Source organism: Sturnira hondurensis, unplaced genomic scaffold (assembly GCF_014824575.4).
Source record: "Sturnira hondurensis isolate 20B ecotype Veracruz unplaced genomic scaffold, ASM1482457v3 Scaffold0017082, whole genome shotgun sequence".
Taxonomy (NCBI): domain Eukaryota; kingdom Metazoa; phylum Chordata; class Mammalia; order Chiroptera; family Phyllostomidae; genus Sturnira; species Sturnira hondurensis.
In genome coordinates this window covers 2,477,450-2,498,445 of record NW_028089713.1, presented here as the reverse complement: position 1 = coordinate 2,498,445, position 20,996 = coordinate 2,477,450, and the positions used below count along the sequence as shown (strand labels likewise).

Sequence of the window (20,996 nt, the reverse complement as noted above, 5' to 3'; positions counted from 1 at the left end):
TAGGCCTTGCCTGAGAGCAGGTGTCTAATGGGAGAAGGGAGCTGAGGGACTAATGAAGCCAGAGGTCCAGCAGAGGAGTGGGAGCAAAGTGGGGGCAGAGGTCTTCAGTCACTCAGCTACTCGGGCTGCACTGGTTGGGCCAGGAAGGGGAGACGAGCCCTGTCTCTGTTTCCCCCACCCACAACAGGCACAGGGCTGTGCAGGAGCCAGAGCTGTGCACGGAGACAGCGGGCATCCCATCAGCTCCTCCGGGTCCTGATTCCTCCGCCCCCGTCTCTAATCCTGGTGAGAGAAGCAGCCCCAGGGATGACATCAGCCTGGACTCCCTTACCCCTGAGAGCTGCCAGCTTGCCTTGACACCTGATCCCTTTTGAAAAGCGACAGGGCCAGAGAAACGCAAAGGCTGTGGGTATGGAAGGAACAGGAGATGGGGGCAGGGTGGTGCAGTCAGCAGCCCGCTGCCCTAGTGGACAGCAAGTAGTGGGTGGCGTATCTGCAGTGTGGGGCAAAGCTCTGGTCCTCCTGGCAAGCTGAGTCTGGGCCAAGTTTCCAGCATGGGGGTGAGCATTCCCAGATCTAGTTTCCTAACCCATGTGGCTCCACCTGCCTAGCATCAGCTCATGAGAAAAGGCCCGGGGCCTCCCCTCAGTAGAACCCTTGCTCTACCACTTCCTGCCCAGGTGACAAGGCCCACCCCATCCCACCTCTACTCCCAAAGCAAGAGGACAAGGTCATGAAGCTGGGAGGTGAGAGAGGTCAGACAGAACGTGATAGACTTAGTGGGGGCTGAGCCACACGTGGGGGATGCGTGGGCCTCACCAGTACAGGGACTCCTTCTGCATGATGTTCTTAAGCACACGTTGGTCTTCCTCCTGGAGGCTGCCAAACTCATAGCAGGGGCTGAACTTGTCTCCAGAGGGGCTGGTGAACTTGACATCGAAGGCTGAGGCGGGGAAGTCAATCTGAGGGGTGGCATCAGGGAAACAAGGAGAGAGAACAGGAAGTGAGAGGGGGCTGCCACCTACGTGGGTCTCCAGCTTCTCCCTCTCATGCCAGCGTTCCTGCCTCCCTCCCTTACCCTCAGGCCCCTGGTCGACAAAATAACCCCGTTAAACCTGGTGTTCCCTAAAGTCCCTTTCAGCTGTAACACTGAGCAAAATAAAAGGAAATGAAGAGAAATAAAAATGGGCAAGTGAGGGAGAGGTTGGCCTGAGGTGCATCTAGGTGAGAGAGGGACAGTCTTCAGCCAGAGCTGAAATAAAGTGTCGCCAGGCTGAGCCACTGGGCCCTCTGAGCCGAGGTAGGGGAGCCTTCAGCGCTGTGCCGGAGGGCACTGCTGCCTGACTGGAGTCGGGCCACACACCGGGTAAGGACCCTGCCAACTCTAAAGCCTGAGACCCTGGGTTCCCTCCTCCATTCCGTCAAGTATCTGTCCTAAAAGGGATACCGAAACTGAGCGGCTCAGTTCCCAGAGGAGTTCTGTGGTCCCTCATTCAGTAAATGTTTACTGAACCCTAGTATGTGCCAAGCACTGTTCTATGCCCTCCACGTAGAATGGAAAACAAGACACGAATGCTTTCTGAAGCTTTCATTCTGTGTCACTCTATCTTTTTTCGTGTCCACTTTGACGTTGCATGTTCCACACCAAATGCATCTGATGACAACAGAATGTGGAGCCAGAAACAGGCAGCCAGACCTGGGTGCCGACCGGCTCCTCCTCCCCTCCCAGGAGTCTCTGCACCCACTAGAGCTCTGAGTGACTGCTTCGGGGAGCGCTTCCCCTCAGGCCCCAAGACAGGACAGCTATGATTTTATCACACTCGTAATAGGAGGGTTCAACACGAGGGACTCCAAGGAGTTGAATCGTGGATGCGGAGGATCTTAGCCCCTGTCTTGAGGCCCCTTAACATCTACATTAACCTCCAGGATGTGGGCATGAATTCCACAGAACTGGGCCTCCCACCCCGCGTCTAACTACACTCACCTAGTTGCTCAGCCACATCATCATCCCATGCCCAAAGTTCCAGCATTTTCTCCTCTGTCCCAGCCCAACCTAAGGCAAGGCCTGGCACTGACTCTGCTGTGGACTGATGAGTGGGTGGGAGGAGGGGCTGGGGCTAGGCTCTCACCTGCAGGATTACGCTGTCCGGCTGGTGGAAATTAGGGGTGCTCCAACGGGCGCTGGAGTTTTCCTGTGTTGCTGGCCATAAGCCCAGAAGCTTCCGGCCACAGGTCAGGATGCTAAGGAGGATGGGGGCAGGGGGGGCAGATAAGCTGACAAAGCCAGTGGCTAAGGACATGGTTTTCCTTCTGCTCGAAACCGTCACTCAAACGTCTCTCACTCCCCCAGGACCACAGCCCTTTTCTCTTCTAAGTCCTAGAAAAGCACCGCCTTCCAGGAAGCTTCTGGAGTTTACCACACCTTGGTCTGGATGACCTGGTGGCAGGGATGCCTTCCTGATATATAGAGCCAAAGTCGATGACCTTTAAGGTCCTTCTAATGACAAGGCCAGATGACATGTTACCTAAGCATTGCTTTTCCATGCCTCTCCCCAACAGTCCTGTGCCACCAGTCCTTCCCAGTAGCCCTTGGTTACATCCATCATCCTGGTCACTAGACCTGTGCCTTGGTCCCTTCCACTGGAGCTGGACCCTCTGGACTCTGGCAAGTGAGTCCTCGTGGCCGACCCTCCCCATAGGCAGTGGCCAGAGCAACGGCCAGACCCTTCTCTATCCCCTTCCTTCCCTTCCAAGGCCAAGAAGCTACTGCCCTGGGGTTCACGTACTGCCTGAAGTTGAACAGCGGGGTGGTGACCCAGCCCAGGGCTTCAGGGGCCCGCCGCTGCTTAATGGCCTCCGAGGAGCTCCCGGGAGGGAGGATGGGCAGGGCATAGAGAGTGGCACACAGCAGTGTCTCCCGGGGCAGCCAGTTCACCTGCACGGGGAAGCAGATCCTAGGGAGAACAGGAAACAGCATCAGGGGGTGCTCACCCTGGGCTTTCAAGGGACAGGTGGGTGGCCCAGGAAGTGAGGCTGAGGCTGAGAACTTGGCCCTCCTCGGGATATGGGACATGCTCCGTAGGGAGGCCTTCCTGTTGGGCAGGGACAGGCCCACACCATAGGTGAGACCTCACTGGATGCGCCCACAGGCACAGTGCAGTGCCTTTGCAGCCTCTCAGTGAGATGAGGCAGACCTCCCCTAATCTGGGGACCGTCCACGGTGACCAGACAGAACTGCCTGGGCCAGAGCCATCTTACAGTTCCCAGGGGCTGCATGTCCCACACTGTGAGCCTCACGCCCTCCCGTGTTAGGGTTTCTGCAGAGAACCACTGAGAAGCTGCTCCTCGGACAGTCCTTTTCCACTGAACAATCCCTTCCCTCCCCCACATCCTGCTGCCGAGAACCAGGAAGCAGCAACATGCTCTCTGCCCTCAGTTCACCCTCCCCCACAGTCCTCCACCTGTCTGTCTTCTCCCTGTCCCCTTCTCCTAACCCCACAGGGGCACAACATGGTTTGTTCTCATCCTAAACATTTTCAAGGCTAAAAGGATAGAGAAGGGACTTCTCAAAGTGAGGGGGGTGGGGCAAAAGAGCTGAGAGCCCAGCCCTCAAGTGACCCAGGCCCAGCTGTCCCCTCCCAGGCTCCTCTGCCGGAACCTCCAGGCTACTCCCTCAGAGCTCAGGGTGAGGAGGGAGGGTGGGGTGGGGTACTGCTGTGGAAAGAGGAAAGGCCCACATTACCTTTCCAGGAAGCTGTCCCTGGGCCAAAGTCCACACTGTCACACCCTTCTGGCAGTCCAGAACCTCAGCTTCTATGCCAGAGGGCACGGAGGCAGAGCTGCCACCCCAAGGTCAGCAGCTGCACGACAGCAGCCCCCCTCCAGGCTGCCCCTCACCCCTCCAGGGGACTCTCCTCTCCACTCAAGTGAGGCCCTCCCTCCCACCAGAGACTGGCAAAGCCCTGTTCTGTCCCAGCTGCCTGGGGGTTGGGGGGGAGCTATAATTAGGGCCCCTCCAGCAGCCATCAGACAGGCCAGGGGCCTGGCTGGGGTGGCAGAGCGTGGCTGCTGGGCCTATTTTGAGAGGCAGTCAGCTGACCCCATAGCAAAGAGCAGAAGGATCTGGGCCTGGTCCCTTTCTTTTCACCCTGAAAGAGGCTCCCAGCCTCCTGTCAAAGGGAGAGGGGAGTGAAGAAACTTTCTCCTGGAAATCATAACTGAAATCATAACCCCTGGAATCAGTCAGGGCCCCCTCTCTTCAGTCCTTGTATTGTGTGCCTGGTATTCCACCATCTCCCCATGGACCTTCCCCAAGGGACAGTCAGAATAATCAGCAGGTTAGCTGCAGCCCCTGAACCTCCTCCCTGCCCAAGAAACCCCTTCTTCCCTCTGCAACCCATTCTTCAACATCACATCACTTATAAAAAGGATGCCTCCTCCAGGAAGGGTTCCCGGGATGTGCTGGTTCCAGTTCTGTGTCAGCCACTTACACCCTTGGGCAACTACTCCCACCTCTGCACCTCGGTTTTCTCACCGCTGCAAAGGGTCACACAGCTTCCCTTGAGTGGTGTGTATACGTAGTCTGTGTGCTTTTTGCTGTGTGACACTGTGGCTACTGCACTAGAAATGGGCTATGCAGATAATATTTTCATGCACAAAAATCCCCTCGTATCACAAGTCAGTGTCAAGTCACTTGGAACAGGACCTGAGAGGTCTCCCTCAGCATTTATCACGTGCTAGGTATTGCCATGTCCCAACGCTCTCGAACAATCCTACAGGTAGGTCCTATTACCATGCCCACTGGGGTTGGATGCGCCGCCCAAGGCTGCACCTGCAGCAAGGACGGGAGGATAACCACACTCAGAGCCTGTGCTCTGACCCTTCACTGCAGCGTGTTCTCCCCAGTGCCTCTGTCTACCAGGAAGGTGCCCAAAGGTCTCCAGATGCCCCAGGGGCATCTGGATGGGCAGTGCTGAGAGGACACCTTCTGCAAGACTCCAGGCGGGGCACCGGCCCTTTAGGATTCCGGGCAGAAATCTCGGGCAGGGAGTGGAATGAGACCCAGAGAATAGGCAGACTGGGGGAGGACAGGCCTGGCTGCTTCTTTACCTCTGACCCTCTATGGGGAAAGGGTCCAAGGCCAATTTTGTGGGGTCTGCCCAGCCTGGAGCACTGTAGAGCATCCCTCCCTTGGCAGTGGAGGTAACTGAGGCCAGAGAGCACCACGGGAGTGGGGGGACTCACCGGAAGCCTCCAGGGAGGCTCTCCTTCCTGGGATTGTTTCATGAAAGGACTTTATTCACCCCTTTGTTGCACTAAGAATCACACAAGTGTGAAGACAGGAGAAAGGGCCTGCCTCCCCAGTTGTCCAGCTATAAAGCGACAGCCCCATCGACCTATTTCAGCAACCTTGGCCTCTCCAGGGACCCTCTCAGTTTCTCTAACATGCCCTCCAAACACTGAAGCAGTAGCTCTGCTCTGCACACGAAGACTCAGATGTCGTCAGTGTGGGGAAGTGAACCTGGGGCAGCAGACAAAGGCCTTTCTGACTCTCTGGAGTGAGGACAGGGCATGGTACACAGGAGGCCAGGGCAGGCAAACACCTGCGGCTGCTTGAGGCCTCCTCACCTCCATTTCCTTCCTGCTTTGCGGGTGGCTCACGCCTACCTTCCTGGCAGCATATTATTGTTAATAAATGCTAATTAATACTATCTTGGGCTTATGGTTTTCACATTCATAACTGATCTGCCTCATGTCAGTGCCACAACTGTCTCTAAGTTAAGCAAATGTCCCCACTTTACAGTTTGACAGACTGAGGCATAGAGAGGCCAGAACAAGATTAAATACAGCCTGGTTTCTGTGGCTCCAAGCCACAGAAGAGTTTTCTTTCCTCTAGAAAACTCTTTCCTCTAGACAACTTTGTCTTCTCCAGTTATAAGTCCCCTCTCTATTCTGTGGAAACTTGAAGAAGAAAAGTCAGGGAAATCTTTTAAGGGAGACAAGATCGAAACAACGAGTTATCGGTGGTGAAACTAACAATGAACGTTGTACGTGACCCTTTGTGGTTCACCAAGAGCCTGCATGGACACTTCTCTTTGGAGTCCTGTGACAGCTTGAGGGGTAGGGTTATACTTGTTCTCATTTATGAGTTAGGGAATTGGAGACTCAAGATGCTGAAAGACTTGTTTGGTTAGGGTTAGTGACCATGCCTGGTTCCTGCCGGAGCCTGGAGGGAGGGCTTACCGCTGGTCCCAGATGATGAGGTGAAAGAGGTACTTGGAGAAGTGAGCCCTTCGGGTCTGCAGGGGGCTGCACAGCTCCTTGCCACCGTGGCTGAGGGAGCAGGAGAGGTAGAAGTCTTCATAGCTACAAGACACAGGGGGCAGGTCAGGCCACTCATCTCCCAACCTCCTCTCAGTCACCTCAACTCTGCTAACACTATTTCCCTTGGAAAACCCCTCTGGCTCTATGGAGACTGTAACAGGGGTCATGGACAGGACGGCCAGATTGGAGTTGCAGAAGTGTGCTCCGGGACAAGCAACTCAATCTGGATCCCTCTGCCCAGTTTCAGGCTCCATGCTAGGTCATGGTTTTTCTTCCTTCACAGGGAACCAGCCATGCAGCCTCCTCCTTGCAGTCAGCTCCAGCCCACTGGGGTCGGGTGTGTGTGTGTGCACATGCGCAGGTGAGAAGGGTGGGGGATGAAAATGACATCTGCCTACTTGAATGCCAGCACATGGGGGTCCCTGTGGCTTGTGACAGGTGCCTGACAGAAGAGGTCAGAGAAGGCCCTGGTTTCCCAGGCTGCCTCCTTTGTTCTCTGTCAATTGCCTAGAGGAATACATTAAGTGAGGAACAAAGAGAGAAGATGAGGGAGGGGCAGGAGGGGTCCGGAAGGGGGAGGTGGAGCCCAATGCCTATTCCCCCAGGCCTTGGATGCTGGGGAAGGGGACCCTGCCGAGGAGCTGGGGATTACCCAATGAAGGAGCCTCTCTACACGCACCCCTTCAGTCCAGAAGGAGGGTCATCTTCCACCTCCCCACCCCTCCCCTTGTGCATCTTCGGAGGAGCGCAGTCATTGGCTGTGGGGCGGGCACTGGATCTGGGAAGCAGCCATCTGTCACCATCAGCTGGCCTTGGAAGGGAGGGGGGCAGGGATGCCTGTGCAGCCAGCTCTGAGCCAACACTAAGAGGGAATGGCAGGATCTGCCCCAGGCAGCCTCTTCACCATCTCCTAGGAGACCTTTTCTCTCCTCTGGGACGTTCTAGCCCATGTGCCCCTCAGGCACCTGGCTCTCCCCCTCAGCCACTGTGTACCATGATGCCAGAGATCTAAATGTAGGACAGTGGGAGAAGCCATCTGGAAATCAAACTCTGCTCCCCTCTGCAAGCCAGCAGCCCTGGGCTCACCTGGCAGCCCAGGTGATAGGGATGCGGTGAGTGGCATAGACAGTGAAGGCCAGGGGCCTGGGGAAATGGCAGGCCTCCTGGACCAGGTCATGCTTGTGGCTCCCGTGAACTGCTGTCTGGAAGTCTGCATTGAACGTGCTGCAGTACAGTTCCACCAGGTCCAAGATGGCAGCTGTCAGGGCTTCCACGACCTTCTCTGTGAAAGGAAGGGGTCAGAAGGAAAAGTCATGAGGCCTCAACAAGCCCCATCTTGTTGCCATGGTGCTGACTAGGATGGAATACCCTAGGAAATAGTCCCCAAATGCCAGTCAGATTTCTAAGTAGCCATGACAAAGTGCACCCATCGTGGTGAAATGAGAAAAAAGCAGGAGTATGTCATAAGCTGCTCATCAAGTGACAGATATTAAATTTTAAACACTGTCCTTTTATTCATTGTAACTTATTTAATGTGAAATGTCCTTTCTTTTAGGTAATAGTGGGAATCACAATTGTCAGTTACTTTTGTGATGTAACTTGTAACTGTGATGACAGTTACAAGTCATGGCTTGGCAAAATAAAAGATGACAATTTCTAATGTTGATCCCCAAAATAATCTTTTGGAACAATTTATTGGTCCATGAAACCCAAGACTGGGAATCACTCACCAAAAATCCCAGAACATGGGCTTTGTAGGGCAAAGTTCTGCTTGAAAGACTCGAGGAACCTTAGTGAAAAATTCCTTATCACCGGCTCCCAGGCCCACCCTAACTTGGAAACGCGGGGCTGATGAGGCACTTGGAGAATAATCACAGTAACCCTTAAGGGAGAGTTTTCACACCTGGAACCCAGGGTAACTTTGCATCACCACCCCACCCTACCCTCACACTCACATCGCTCACTGCCACCTCCCAGGGACACCACAGAAGTAACCAGTAAACACAATAAGAAAACACAGTGTGGAAAGAAATGTGATCTCCAGATGTGTCCAAGCCTCTGATAAGGAAACACAGACAACACCCCGGCAGTTGGGAGGGCCGGGAGGAAAGGAATCTGGGCAGAGTCGGCAGTGTCTGCCTGCCCCTATTGGATAAAGATGGAGCGGGTCCCTTACCTCGGTACTCCCTCACAGCCAAGACACTGGGGTCCTATTGGGGAAAAAGAAGAAGGAGGGGAACTTCAGGGCCAAGGCCTTTTCCATCCCAGCTGGAAGAAGGGCTTTTCACAGTTGTGCTCCTCTGGACCACACTGGACTCAAGTGTGAGGAGCAGAGATTCCCCCGGGAGGACAAAGTAATACTTTGAACCAGACCAAGGATTAAATCACCATGTCCACCCAGATGAGACACGCTAACCCTCAGGCCACTCTACTACAGACCAGGTGCCCATCTGCCCAGCACACAGTCCCCACTGGGGAGTCGGGAAGCCCCTGGCTCAGGGAGGTTTGGGTTTTGCACCCTGATCCTGATGCAAACTGCCAGGCAGTGCCTCAATGACAGTGAGTAATGTGTTTGCTGGTTCAAGCTCCCACCAATCGGTCCCAGACGGTGAACCCTAGCCTGCCCTCATCCTCAGGAGGAGGGGACACATTTGGCATCCTCTTCCCAAGAACTCTTGTGGTTATTCAAACATAAAAGATAGAGGTGCAGAGAAGAGTCTGGACAGCTAATTACCCAACTGCCTGTGAATATTCATCTCCTCCTCCCCCATGCTAGTGCTCTGGGCCCCATTACCTTCTGAATTTTAGGCTGTATGCGGGAGGGACAGGGGGGCAGCTGGTTGAGAGCATTGGTGATCTCGGGGGTTTCCACAGCAGCCAGGGCATTGCAGATGGCCTTAACAGACTGGACCACCCTGTCAGCCTTCAGTAGGAAGTCCCCCTGTGAGAGGAGGCACAGTGAGGCTGGTAGGCTGGCACTCTTAGCCTCCAGTGCCCCGTGTGGGAGGAAAGGGCTGGGAGGAGTGTGAGCTCATGACCCTCAGGAGAAACTAGTGGAATCCATGCTTCATTTTCAAACACCCAACATTGGCAAATAGCCGCTCCTACTGAATGAAATGGGCCATGCCCATGTTCCCCAGCCACCCTCCCCAAGCTTCCTCTGCCCCCAGCTACAGCCTACTTATGCTACACAAACACACGGCGTCTCCCACAGAGACATCCACAGGGTATAGCAAGGAGGCCAAAGAGACCACACTGAGGCACCACTCGTCCATGCAGCCTTATTGCTCCACCACCTCCTAGAATTTTTAGACAGATCTCATCTCAGTACCCCAGGCCTGCCACACCCACTCCTTGCCCTCTGCACTTTGGCTCCTGCAGTCTCTGCAGTCTTCAAGTTTGGAATTCCCTCACTTGTCCTGCCCTGATTACCACTATACATTCAAATCATGGACCAGCTAAAATCCAACTTCCTTCCCAAAGCCAGTTCCCCTCTCTCTGCCTCTCCATGAGGCCTTGATGAACTCATTACCACCCTGTTCTGTCAACTAATAGCTTTACTATTGCATTTGTACTCGTCCGGAGCAGCCTCTAACATAGGGCCAGACCAGTGCAGAAAAGGGGTTCAGAGGATTAGCCCCTCATCATAGGAAATGTTCAAGCAGAGACTGCTAGAGCAGGGATTCTGGCATTGGTGAGAGCTCTGAACTAGACATAATGCCAAACTCCCCAAAAGGGAAGGGTCTATGACCACTGCTGACTGAATCAATGAGACAAAGATTGTTTTGAAGATCCTATCTGAATTTCTTTAGTTTCACGACATTTGGGGCACATGTTTATTATCATGGTTTTGAGGCTTAAAAGCCCCTGGGATTCCAAGTAAGGAGAGCCATGGCCCTTCCCTGCCTCTAAGACCCTTCACCTCCTCATGGTATTCCATCTGAGATGCCAGAACCTCAGAACTTCTCAAAGCAGTTTCCTGGGCATTCATGACTCAGGACATGCTCCAGTGCACATTCAAGTACAGCAGCTGGAGTGACAAGTCAATGTCCCTTAGCTTTGGAGATGCCCTGCTGCAGAGACAGGGATCAGGACACAGTTCCTGACCTACTTCTACAGAGGAGCAGAACCCCTCCCCACACACGTGCCAGCTACCCAACAGCCAGCAGTCTTGGTTTGCCCATGAGCTAGGGGAATGAAAAGAAGTACTCTCCCGACAAATTGTCAATAGCTACTCCAGGTCCCTTCTAGGGCAGCTGGCCCCAGGAGGACCGGGGGAGAGGTGGGGAGGAGCTTCGGGCAGCTGGACCAGCCCAGGGTCTGTACGCACATCAGCCAGGAGGAAGGCATCCACCTCATTGTGGTAAGTGTCGAACAGAAGACTCAGGGCCTGCCTAGGAAGTGGGGGACAGGGAAAAGTCAAGTTGTAGAAGTCAGGACAGACCCCCGCCCCACGTACTGGCCAACCCATCCTCTCCCTCTTCCCATGTCTCAGGGAACTGGCTCTGGTTTAAAGGAGTTGCCACTCCTTCCATATGTCCCATGAAGACTGAAAGAGAGCAAGTCTTCTACTCCACCACCTCTCACCTGAAGAATGACAGCGAAGTACTAGAGGGAAGAGATATAACACACCTGGAATGGGCACTGTCCCCTTAAGACTCCTGGACTCCACCCCCAATACCTGTGCGAAGCCCTGGCCAAAAGGTAACCAAGGTGTCTGCTGGGGTCCCCTTAGAGTTCCTGCTTGGCCCAAATCCAAGATGGCACCCACTCTCACCTGCTGATGGTCTGTTTCACTGGCCTCTCTTGCAGGTGGATGAGGTAGTTCAAAGTGGAGGGGCTCTGGTCATCGTTCGCCTGTGTAACAAGTGCCCTATTCAGGGAGGGGCGGTGCCTTCATCTCAGCCCAGCACTCCTACACTACTCCCACTAAATGTGCTTGTTCCGTATCACCCTCTGCTACCCCACGAACCGTCCGGGCCAGGTCGCTGCGTACAGATTTCTGCTCCATCAGCTGTAGCCGAATGTCAATGTCAAACTTGCGGCAGTATTGAATGTACTCATGGCTTCCCAGGGCGTGCTTGCTGGTGGGATAGAGGAACAAGACTGTTAGCATCCTGGGGACTTGGTGGGAAAGGAGGTTTAGGCCTGAGCCTTAGGAAGAAACAGGAGAACCAGGAGGTGACCAGGGGGGCCTTTTGTGTTGTGCCCCCACCTTGGCTCCTAGAAATGTCATTGTAGAGCCCGTCTAAAGAAAAGCCACCTAATACACTAAGCCCTTAGTCTGTACAAACACTGACTTTCCCAGATATTTATTACCTGTATTGTTATCAGTGGTTCACTCCAGGGTGGGAACTTCTGGTGGGGTGGGGAACAGAGTTTAAACCCCATTCTTGGCTTTGGTATATGAGCCATGTTGGAAGTCAGCCTGTACTCAGACTTGGGTGTGGAGCTCCGTGAGTGACGCTGTCCCCCTGCTGAGGTCCTAGGCGTCCCACCCTCTACTGTTACCAACTGGGGTGCTGAGGTCAGCCAAGCACACCCAGCAAGATTCCAGGTCTGCTATCCCAACGCCCATCAAAGGTCTGCTTCTCCCCTTCCTCCATGGGTCCTGCCTGATTGTGAATAGCTATATAAATCTCTACAGACTTCCTGGCAGACACCTGCCTGCTTGCCATTCCCTCTGCTCAGTGACAAGTGAGACCCCACCTCCACCCCAAGCTCAGAGGAGACGGCCTAGGAAGTCCCTCCATGATGTAGCTTCTTCCTTCCTCCCAAATCACACCTCAGTCAGAAAGGAAACGAGAAGAGAGGCAGAGCGAGTCTCACCTGCAGGCCAGCACTGCAGGCCTGGACTGGGTTCCAGCAGCTGGGGAACAGAAGCCGGAAAGGGACTTCCTTCCTCAGCACAGCTGGGAGCCTAGGCCAGCAATGTGGGAGAGAGTGGAGGAGCAAAGGGGAGGGGTGTGTGTGGAGCCAACAGAGGTGCCCTGGCCCGAAGCCAGCCAGGGCTAAGACTGAAGGGAGTTCTCCACATCCTGAGGAGCCAAGCCTCTGAACTAGGCCCCAACCTGCTAAGTATGAACTGCAGCCAAAATCCAGGGCTGGAGAGACTGGGCTCTGGGGCAGGCCTGGTGGGAGTGCCCTGGAAGGAAGAGTGTGGTTCATTCGGTGGGGGAGGAGGCAGGAAACCCAGCCCTCCCCTGGGACTGTCTGAGGGCTCTTATCTGAGAGCAGCGGGCATCCTGGCCCCGCCATGCCCCCTGGCATCAGCCGCCCCTGCCAGGCACAGTGGGGAGCCACGGGGCTTCCTTGGGAGCCAGCGGCTTTCTGGAACCCCCAGAGGGACCTTTCCACCCCACCCAAGGCAGCTGTCTCGTGCTCAGGGGTCTGGATTTTTCTGTTGGTGGGAAGGAAGAAAAGAGACTGGATAGAGCAGGGGAGGGCTCTTGGACACAGGTCCCCTGGGGACTTGCTTGCTCTTCTCTATAGAAGGCCTTCCTATGTGTGCATTTTAGTTGGAGTGAGGGAGGCATGACCCCAGGACCATCGTCCTGTCCCAGCTCACCCCGCACAGCCCCCCGGGCCTTGGCAAGCAGGTAGAGCCAGACAGCTCATCTACCACCCGTGGACCATGGACTGGGGGCCCACCAGGCAGATCAGACAGTACCCACCTAATCAGATCCCCACGGGTTCCTCCCTTTGGGTTGGTCCTTCCCTGGGAGATTTACTGATTGCTCACTGGGCCATCCTCACATTTAATCCTCACTACATTTATGGAAGAAACTGAGGGTCAGGGTTTTACAACTAGTAAGTGGCAAGCTAGAACCCGAACCAGCCGTGGTGATGTGCCCCACTCTGCCCCTTGTCTCCTTACAACAGTGACAGGCTACCAAGGGTGCTTTCTGCCAGAAGACACTGACTCTAGGGGCCCCCTCAGTCCTCCAGGGGAAACTGCAGACACGTGGGAACATCTTGTCGCCACTCCCCAGAGTTCTGCCATGTGAGGTTCTAGCCCTTTCCTTTTCCAGGTGAGGGCACAGAGGCCACAAAGGCTCCATGACATCCCTCAGGTTAAAGAAACCAGCCGAGAACTGCTCTACCTGTAGATCAACTATCCTTCATCTACACCTGGACATGGGAGAAAGATCAAGCAGTGCTACTTATAGGCTCTCCTGAGAACCAGACACAGGCCTCTCCTATCCCCACTCCAAGGCCTGCTTTCATGGGCAACAGGCAACTGGAAGTGTGGGGAGGAGAGCAGATCTCTGTTTCCTGATCTGCTGCCGTCTGTCTGATTCCACTTGCCACCTGAAGGGTGTAACCAGCAGCACGTGCCAGAGGGGACAGGCTTGCTGGCATGGGGAAAGGGGAAGAGAGAACAACTGTGATTTCTCCCCTAGGTTCCACTGGGCACTTCTGCCTAGTCCTCCTCCTGCCCCTCCCTATAGGCTACCTCACATAATCTAGGGCAGGAGGAAATCCCCAGACAGTCCCCCGCCACCCCTCTCTCCACCTCTCCACATCTCTCCACATGCAGAAGTCCGCAAGCAAATACGACCTAGCCTTTGCCTGATCCCTGCTCCAAACTCTTTCCACATATTTGGCTCAGGAAGCCAGCCAGCACTGCTGGAAGACAGAGCTCCTGGGAAAGTGCAACGTGGCTGAGAGTGTGCCTGGAAAGTAGGAGTCCTGCCTATGGGACTGTGGGGCAGCCCGCAGCCCCAGGCCTGGAACCCGGTACCTCCCCTAGGAAGGCCCTGGCAAAGCTACTACCCAGAAGGCAGGTGCTGCATCCCATCCCACCCTGCTTGTCTCCCAGTTCACTCACTTCTGCAGGAACTCCTCCAGCCCACAGGGCTTCAGCACAAAGTCACCCACATCCACATCCCTCAGTTCATCATGGGTGTAGCACAGGGTCTGGTAGATGAGCAAGTCCACAGTGGAGGAACCTGTAAGGGGTGGGGCAGGAGAGCAATGAAGGGAGTATTGGGGCAGGAGGGGCTCAGCCTCTACCCTGATCCCCCATTCCCGGCTAAGGGTGCTCCAGCACTATCACCAACCAGATAAAGTAGTTTGGGGTTAAAGGAAGTGACCTAAAAAGCTCACCCCAGAGCCAGTCTCCCAAAGGAGCTTCCTGACTCCATCACAAAGACCACTCGGTGGGGTGGGAACTGAGGCCAAAGGATCCCACCCCACCTCCGGGGAGGCTCACCCTCCTCCCCTCAACTTACAGTTGCAGGTAAAAGTGAGTGGCTCCCGCAGGTTGTCACACAGCACTGTCACCTTCAGGTTGACCTCATCCCCAAGGTGCTCTGGGCTTGGGGTGACAGCACTCCAGACATATCCAGTGAGGAAGTAGTCTCGGATATTGGAGCCAGACCGGAGGCTGTGCAGGAAGAGAGGGAGAAGGACCCTCACTCTGCCTTCAGAAGAGAGCAGCCGAGAAGAAGCCTGCTGGGACCCACCCACCCTGAGGCCCAGGGCCCCTCTGTGTCCACTCAGCCCAGCCCTCCAGGTCTGCAGTCCAGGGTGAAGGTGGTGGGGAAGCAACTCTGGGAAACCGTGTCCTTGACACATTTGCTACAGACGCAAAATGTTCCCCAAGTGGAGCTGAGCAGTAGGGGTGGTGCTAAGATGACAAAGCGCCCCTGGCTAAGTGTAACAGAAAGGTTTTCTGAATCCATTTCCTTTCTGTTTTAGCTCCAGATAACACTCTCATCTCCGTCTGGGGGATACCTGCTCCTAAGGGCCGCTAAGCCTGAAGGGGTTGGAGTGATTTGACTGTTAATCGAGGCTTTATAACTTTTGTCAAATCTGTGAAACATCTAAGGTGCCTCGTTAGCGCAGTAAGTAGCACATCAGCCTCACAACCTGAAACTTCTAAGATTTCAAAAAGCCTACAAACACCTTATGCAGGAAGCATCCCATAGCTCTGAATTGAGGTTTATCGTGTGTGCTGCTCCTTTCTTTCTAGAAAGAGGGGGCCTCCTCCCCAGCCCCCACAACCCCGCTCTTCAACTCTTACATATCCAGCATGTGGCAAAATGCAGCGACTTCCTCATCTCTCTCCTCTGAGACCTCAAACAGCTCGTGGCCATTGGTGACGGCGTGGGGCCGAGAGACCGCCTTTAAAAGGGGAACAGCTGGCTCAGTGCCTTTGCCCTCAGGACGCCCCTTCCCCCTGCCCTCCGCCCTGCACTGTTCAACTGTAGGTGTGAAGACTTTCAAGGCAATGGACATTCAGTGAAAGGGACACAAAAAATATGGAAAATCCTGGAATATCTTTATCTGTCATCCTAGGAGACCGAGAGCCAAGTTGAAACAGAGAACCTGAAGCTTTGGCTGAGTCCAGAAGCCTGGGCAGGATGAACAAGAGTGTGGACAAACCTCCTTCCCAAGGGGGCAGTTTCTAACGAGCTCAGTGCAGCAGGTTAGGCAGTTAGGTGGGGTTAGGTTAGGTGGACACTTTCTCAGACAAGACCTCAGACTGTCTCCTGCAGTCACAGCTCACCCACAGGGAGTGCTAAAAATGCCCTCTGGCTAGGCCTGCCACCAGCCCCCAGAGCAGGAAGTCGGAGAGCTGGTGCATGGTGCAAGGTGGGGCGGTGTCTGCCTGATGGGCCTGCCCACGGCCACCAGGCAAGGCCACCCCAAGGCAGTGAAGCTGCGGCGGAGTGCCCACAGCTGGTGCCAACACCTGCCTCTGGGGAGCCAGAGATGGGGTCTGGACCCACAGCCACGCCTCACCTCCCACCCACCTCCCTCTATTCTCATGTCCTCCCCACCCCTTGGGCAGATGGCAGCACAGAGCTCCTGATTTGAATATCCAGAGTTTCTGCTGAGTGGCCCTCTCCTGTGAGCCTTGCTCCCATGGGTGAGCAGGGAGGGGGTGCAGCAAGGGGAGGGCAGCAGTGGGGGCAACTGGCATGGGAGGCCCTGGCTCTGCCAAGTTCATGCCTGTGTCCCAGTCAAAACAATAGTACCACTGTCAGCAATTAACCCACAAAAGGGAGAGGGAAGAGTGACAGAGCAACAGAACGAGACAAAGAAGCAGAAACAGAGAGACAGAGAGAGGAGGGGAAGGCAACGGGCAGAGAACAGAATAGCTTCTGAAGGCCATTTTCATGCCCTTCCAGTGCCACTCCCTGGCTCCATAGGAAAACAAAGCCACTTACGTTCACCCTGCTGGCAGGCCCTGGTGGCATCGCCTGGTGCTGGCTGGGAGAGTCTGCCAGGCAGAGGCTGGCAGCGGGGGTACCAAGCTGACACTTGGAGCCACCCATTTCCAGAGCTGGCTCCGCAGGCCGGGGGTAAGGAGGGTCCCTCTGGCTGGAAGCCCGGTGAAGGCGGGGTGGCGGTACAGGCCGAGGGCCTGAGGGGTCCCTCCGCCCAGTAGGATGGGTCCCTGCATGAAGTTGAGGTGGGGAAGACCAAGGCCGCATATCCCCACTAAGAACGGGCAAGAGTTCTATGCTTTGCCCTTGATTCTTCAAGGAGACTCTGGAGTGAACTCCCTCTTGGAGCTCTGATGACACACAGGGGAAGAGGGAAGGGTGGGGGAGTGGAGGGAGCAGGAGAGGGAGGGACAGAAGTGACCACCTACCAGGGTGGCTGGACCCGGTGAGCAGGCCCAACTCAGCGGAGGAGCTCGGGACTGGGAACAGGACTCTCCCGCCCTATAAATAGCAGGAGCAGCCCCACCTCTCAGAGCAGGGCCTTTCAAAAGCCCTGAGCCCCATCCAGAGCTCTGACCTCTCTGAGGAGCTGATGCTGCGCAGGGGGCTCCTTAGTAGCAGCACAGGAAGGAAGGACCACGTGGCTTTTTCAGTCGTGAAGGGTCCCGATTGCTAGGACACCAGGTGGGAAAGCCCTGGAGTCCCTTAGACAATTATAAGAAGACAGGGAAGGAATGAGGTGGAACGCTGTCCCTACAGAAGTCATCAGCTATGAGGGTGCCTCTTGACCCTTCTAGGGCCAGAGCTTCCAGTGTCCAGGGGGAAACACAAAGTAGTCTTCAAGTCCCGCCTGAGGGCATGTTGCTGGCACTTTTTTTTTTAAGTTGTTTTTTTTTTTAAGATTTTATTTATTTATTTATCTTTAGAGGGGAAGGAGAGAAACATCAATGTATGGTTGCCTTACATTGTGCGTCCCCTGCGTCCCCTGCTGGGAGTTGGCCTGCAGGGAACCAGCCTGCAACCCAGGCATGTGCCCTGACTGGGAATCGAACCGCGATTCTCTGGTTCGCAGGCCCGCGCTCAATCCACTGAGCTACACCAGCCAGGGCTTGCTGGCACTTTTTTAAACCAGAAAAAAATATCAAAACTACCCTGGAACCCACTCTGTGCTTTTTTGTAAATACTTTTCTATTTTATATTATGTGCTGATAAAAGCAAAATTACTGTTGTCATACTACATGTTTTCCCCAAACATTTGAAGGTGAAAGCAATGAGTGGTGATGATGGTCTCAGAGCATCAGGGATGGACTCCATGCCACTGCGCTGTATGCTCACAACTGGGTAAGACAGTGCATTTAATGCAATTTTACTGTGATTAAAGACAGACAGAGAGAGAAAAAGGTGGGGAGAAAGAGAACACAGAAGCAGACACAGGAAAACAGAGATAAAGAGGAAAAAAGAGAGACAGAGGGAGACAGAAGGAAAGAGACAGAAACAGAGACAGAAAAAGACACACACATGGAGAAAGAAACACCGAAGGAGACAGAGACAGAGAGAGTGCGGACAAGCTGGCTTTGAAGTGAGAGAGACCAGGCTTTGTGCCCTGGACCCCCAGGAAGGACTGCCGAGGGGTTCGGACCAGGGTCTGATATTCAGTGAGCACTAAACAATGGTTACCATGAGGATTGAGCCTCATCACCACGTGGCATTTCTGGCAGAGCTAAAAGCAAAAGCAACTCACTCCTGTCCACAAGGCCATTGGGCCACAGAGCCAACAGTGAGTCCCAGAAGCCCAGTTCTGTCCTCACATCGTAAAGCAGGCACACACTAGGGACTGGGATTCTGAAATACCTGCACCCAGGAGACATATAAAGCTCGGCCCTCAAAAGGACCCACGTCTCTAGGTGCCCCTTCTCCTCTCCTTCACCAGGACCCAAGGGCCCGATGGCAGACGCAGAAGCAGGAGAGGACTAAAGGGATGAGTACATAGCAGATCTGGAAGAGCAAAGAACTATTCTGTTTCTGAATGACGTGAGGGAAAGAAGACAGAAGAAGCACAGTAAGGTCCTCACCGAAGCAGCAGAAATCCGGTGGTTCTTGCCAGATGTTGAATTTTTTCGGTTGGTATAGTGAGAGACATAGGTGCGTGGGGGCACCTGAGGGGGCATGGTCTTGCTCCGGGCCACGGGTTTTCCGGGAGTGTCCCTGCCGAAGTCCAGAGGCCCCTGGCCCTCCTTCCAACCCTTGGTGGCATCCCGCAACATCTCTGCATCATAGGTTGACTTCAAGTTGAGTCGTGTGATCGCATCATTGATGCCGTCATAGTCCACAGACCCCCAGAGGGGTCCCATGCTCCCACCTCTTGGCTCTTCTTCTTCTAGGATCTGATGCCCTAGCAATTTGCCCGGAGGTTGCTCAACCAAAGAAAAAGTGTTGATGTCACTGGGCTGGGAGATCTTGGAGGGAGACGGGGATCCCTTTCTGGGAGGCAGGGGAGGGGTGTTCCAGATAGAGACTCGAGGAGGCAGAGGAGGTGGGGACAGTTTCTTAGAAGAGCCATCTATGTCCCCAGGTGTTGGAGACAAAGAGAGCCCCCCATCTGAACCATCGAAAATGTAGAGATAGTCTCTAGCCAGGGAGCCTGTGGGCCAGGGAACTGGGCCAGGCGGGGAGCCCTGGGAGGTAGAGTGGTTGGGCAGCACTTCCTGTGGGGAGAGTGCATTGTAATTGAGGGTAGGATCGGAGCCAGAGAGACCGCGTAAGAGCTTGAGGTCCTTCTGCCTTCCTGCCGGCTTGCTGTAGAAGTCCAGGACGGGCTCATCCCAGTCGATGAGACAGGGGTCTGGGTTCTGCTTGGTTCTGTTTTCCTCCTTGTCATGCCGGAGCCGGGACAGAGCATCATATTCCATCTGCAGGGCTTCAGCCATGGCCAGCTCTTTGCGGCTGATGCCCACCGACTCCAGAGACTTCCAGTGTTCCCCACTGCCCTGAGCTGACGACATGGTGAGGGTGGGGATGGAAGAGACAAGGAAGTCTACTTTCTGCCAATGTCAGGTCTGCAGGGTTGTGGCATGGTGTCTGACAGGCACCTGCAGGTGAAGGGTAAAAATATCAATGATTGAGTCACAAAAAGAGATGTATCTGAGTTAAGTGACATCACCTGGGCCAGTGCCTATTTCTTGATTGCCTACAACAGATGGAAACAAACATCACCCTGACCTCAGTGGGTTGGGTGTCATTCCACAAAATGAAGGGCCGAGAGTTTGATTCCTGGTCAGGGAACATGCCTGGGTTGCAGGTTCAGTCCCTAGCTGGGGCATATACAAGAGGCAGCCAATTGATGTCTCTCTCTCCCATATTGATGTTTCTCTCCCTTTCTCCTTCCCTTCTCCTCTCCCTAATAAATAAATAAATACAATTTTAAAGAGAAAGATGAGAGAAAAAAAGAGATACCAAGACAACCTTATCTATCGCAGACATCCACCCTCCCATTCATCTGTACATGTTTCCACCTCCAGTCTCTAACGCCCATTCTCATCTCTCTCACATGTTCCCAGAGGAAATAAAGATGTATCAGCCAAGAGGAAAAGACAGAAACGAGGGCTCATTGGTCAGTTTAGAGAGGCAGCTCTCAGATGCTGCTGGTGGAGAATGTGAAATGGTATGACCTCTTTAAAGCAGAGGCAGCTTCTTGGAAAGGTTAACAGTCACCTACTATATGACTCAGCTACCTCGCCCAAGAAAATGAAAGCACGTATCCACACAAAGATTTATACATGCATATTCATAGCAGACATATATGTAATATCTTAGAACCGAAATAACCCAAATGCCCACCAACAGGTATATGGATTTAAAAAAATGTGATCTGTCCACATAGTTGACTGTTAATCAGCAACAAAAAGGAATGAATTATTGACACACACAGTATCATAGATAAAGATCAAAATACACTAAGTAAAACAAAGCAGACAAAACAGCATGAGTATGTAGGACTCCATTTATATAAAATTCTGGAAAATGAAAACTAATCTACAGTAACAGAGAGCAGACCAGAGGTTATCTGGAGGGGTGGGGGGGGGGTGGGAAAGGAGATGAAACTTGGGGCATGAAATATGTTCACTGTCCAGACTGTGGCAAAGGTTTCACCTACGTCAAGGCTTCTCAAACTGTATACTTTAAGTATGTACCGTTTACTGTATGTCGGTCCTACCTCAGTAAAGCTGTAGAAGGAAAGTGCAGTGCAGCACAACACGGCACAGGCTGCACGAGGAGCCTCCCTAAATACACCGACGTGAGCGATGAAGCAAGCTTTCCAAAGGGTGCGACCAGGCGCCCGGCAGATTGCAGTTCTGCCGAAATACTGATTTCCCCGAGGCCCTCAGGAAGCCAGGCAGGAAGGCAGGGCCCGGGGGCCAGCTGTCTCTAGATGCAGGCAGCCCCCTCCACTCACTCGTGTCGGCACCCTTTCTTTTAGAAGCCGTGACACGAAAA

General features: G+C 54.0%; 1 protein-coding gene across 6 annotated transcripts in view; it reads right to left on the bottom strand.

Moving 5' to 3' along the window:
- PIK3C2B (phosphatidylinositol-4-phosphate 3-kinase catalytic subunit type 2 beta) overlaps positions 1-20,996 on the bottom strand; it is a 63,351-nt gene that overhangs the window by 21,386 nt on the left and 20,969 nt on the right. For 4 of the 6 annotated variants that reach the window (XM_037067214.1, XM_037067212.1, XM_037067215.1 and 1 more), the window contains exons 2-15: positions 18,575-19,591; positions 15,353-15,453; positions 14,559-14,713; positions 14,156-14,276; positions 11,297-11,408; positions 11,102-11,181; positions 10,655-10,718; positions 9,119-9,265; positions 8,501-8,534; positions 7,411-7,606; positions 6,244-6,366; positions 2,787-2,954; positions 2,130-2,241; positions 820-962 (exon numbers count right to left, since the gene is read on the bottom strand). In XM_037067214.1, coding sequence (XP_036923109.1) covers positions 820-962; positions 2,130-2,241; positions 2,787-2,954; positions 6,244-6,366; positions 7,411-7,606; positions 8,501-8,534; positions 9,119-9,265; positions 10,655-10,718; positions 11,102-11,181; positions 11,297-11,408; positions 14,156-14,276; positions 14,559-14,713; positions 15,353-15,453; positions 18,575-19,504 — 2,486 coding nt within the window. In that variant the 5' untranslated portion in view covers positions 19,505-19,591. Of the gene's footprint in view, positions 1-819; positions 963-2,129; positions 2,242-2,786; positions 2,955-6,243; positions 6,367-7,410; positions 7,607-8,500; positions 8,535-9,118; positions 9,266-10,654; positions 10,719-11,101; positions 11,182-11,296; positions 11,409-14,155; positions 14,277-14,558; positions 14,751-15,352; positions 15,454-18,574; positions 19,592-20,996 lie in introns of those variants that run through there. The other 2 variants (XM_037067217.1, XM_037067218.1) reach the window with 2 other exon arrangements.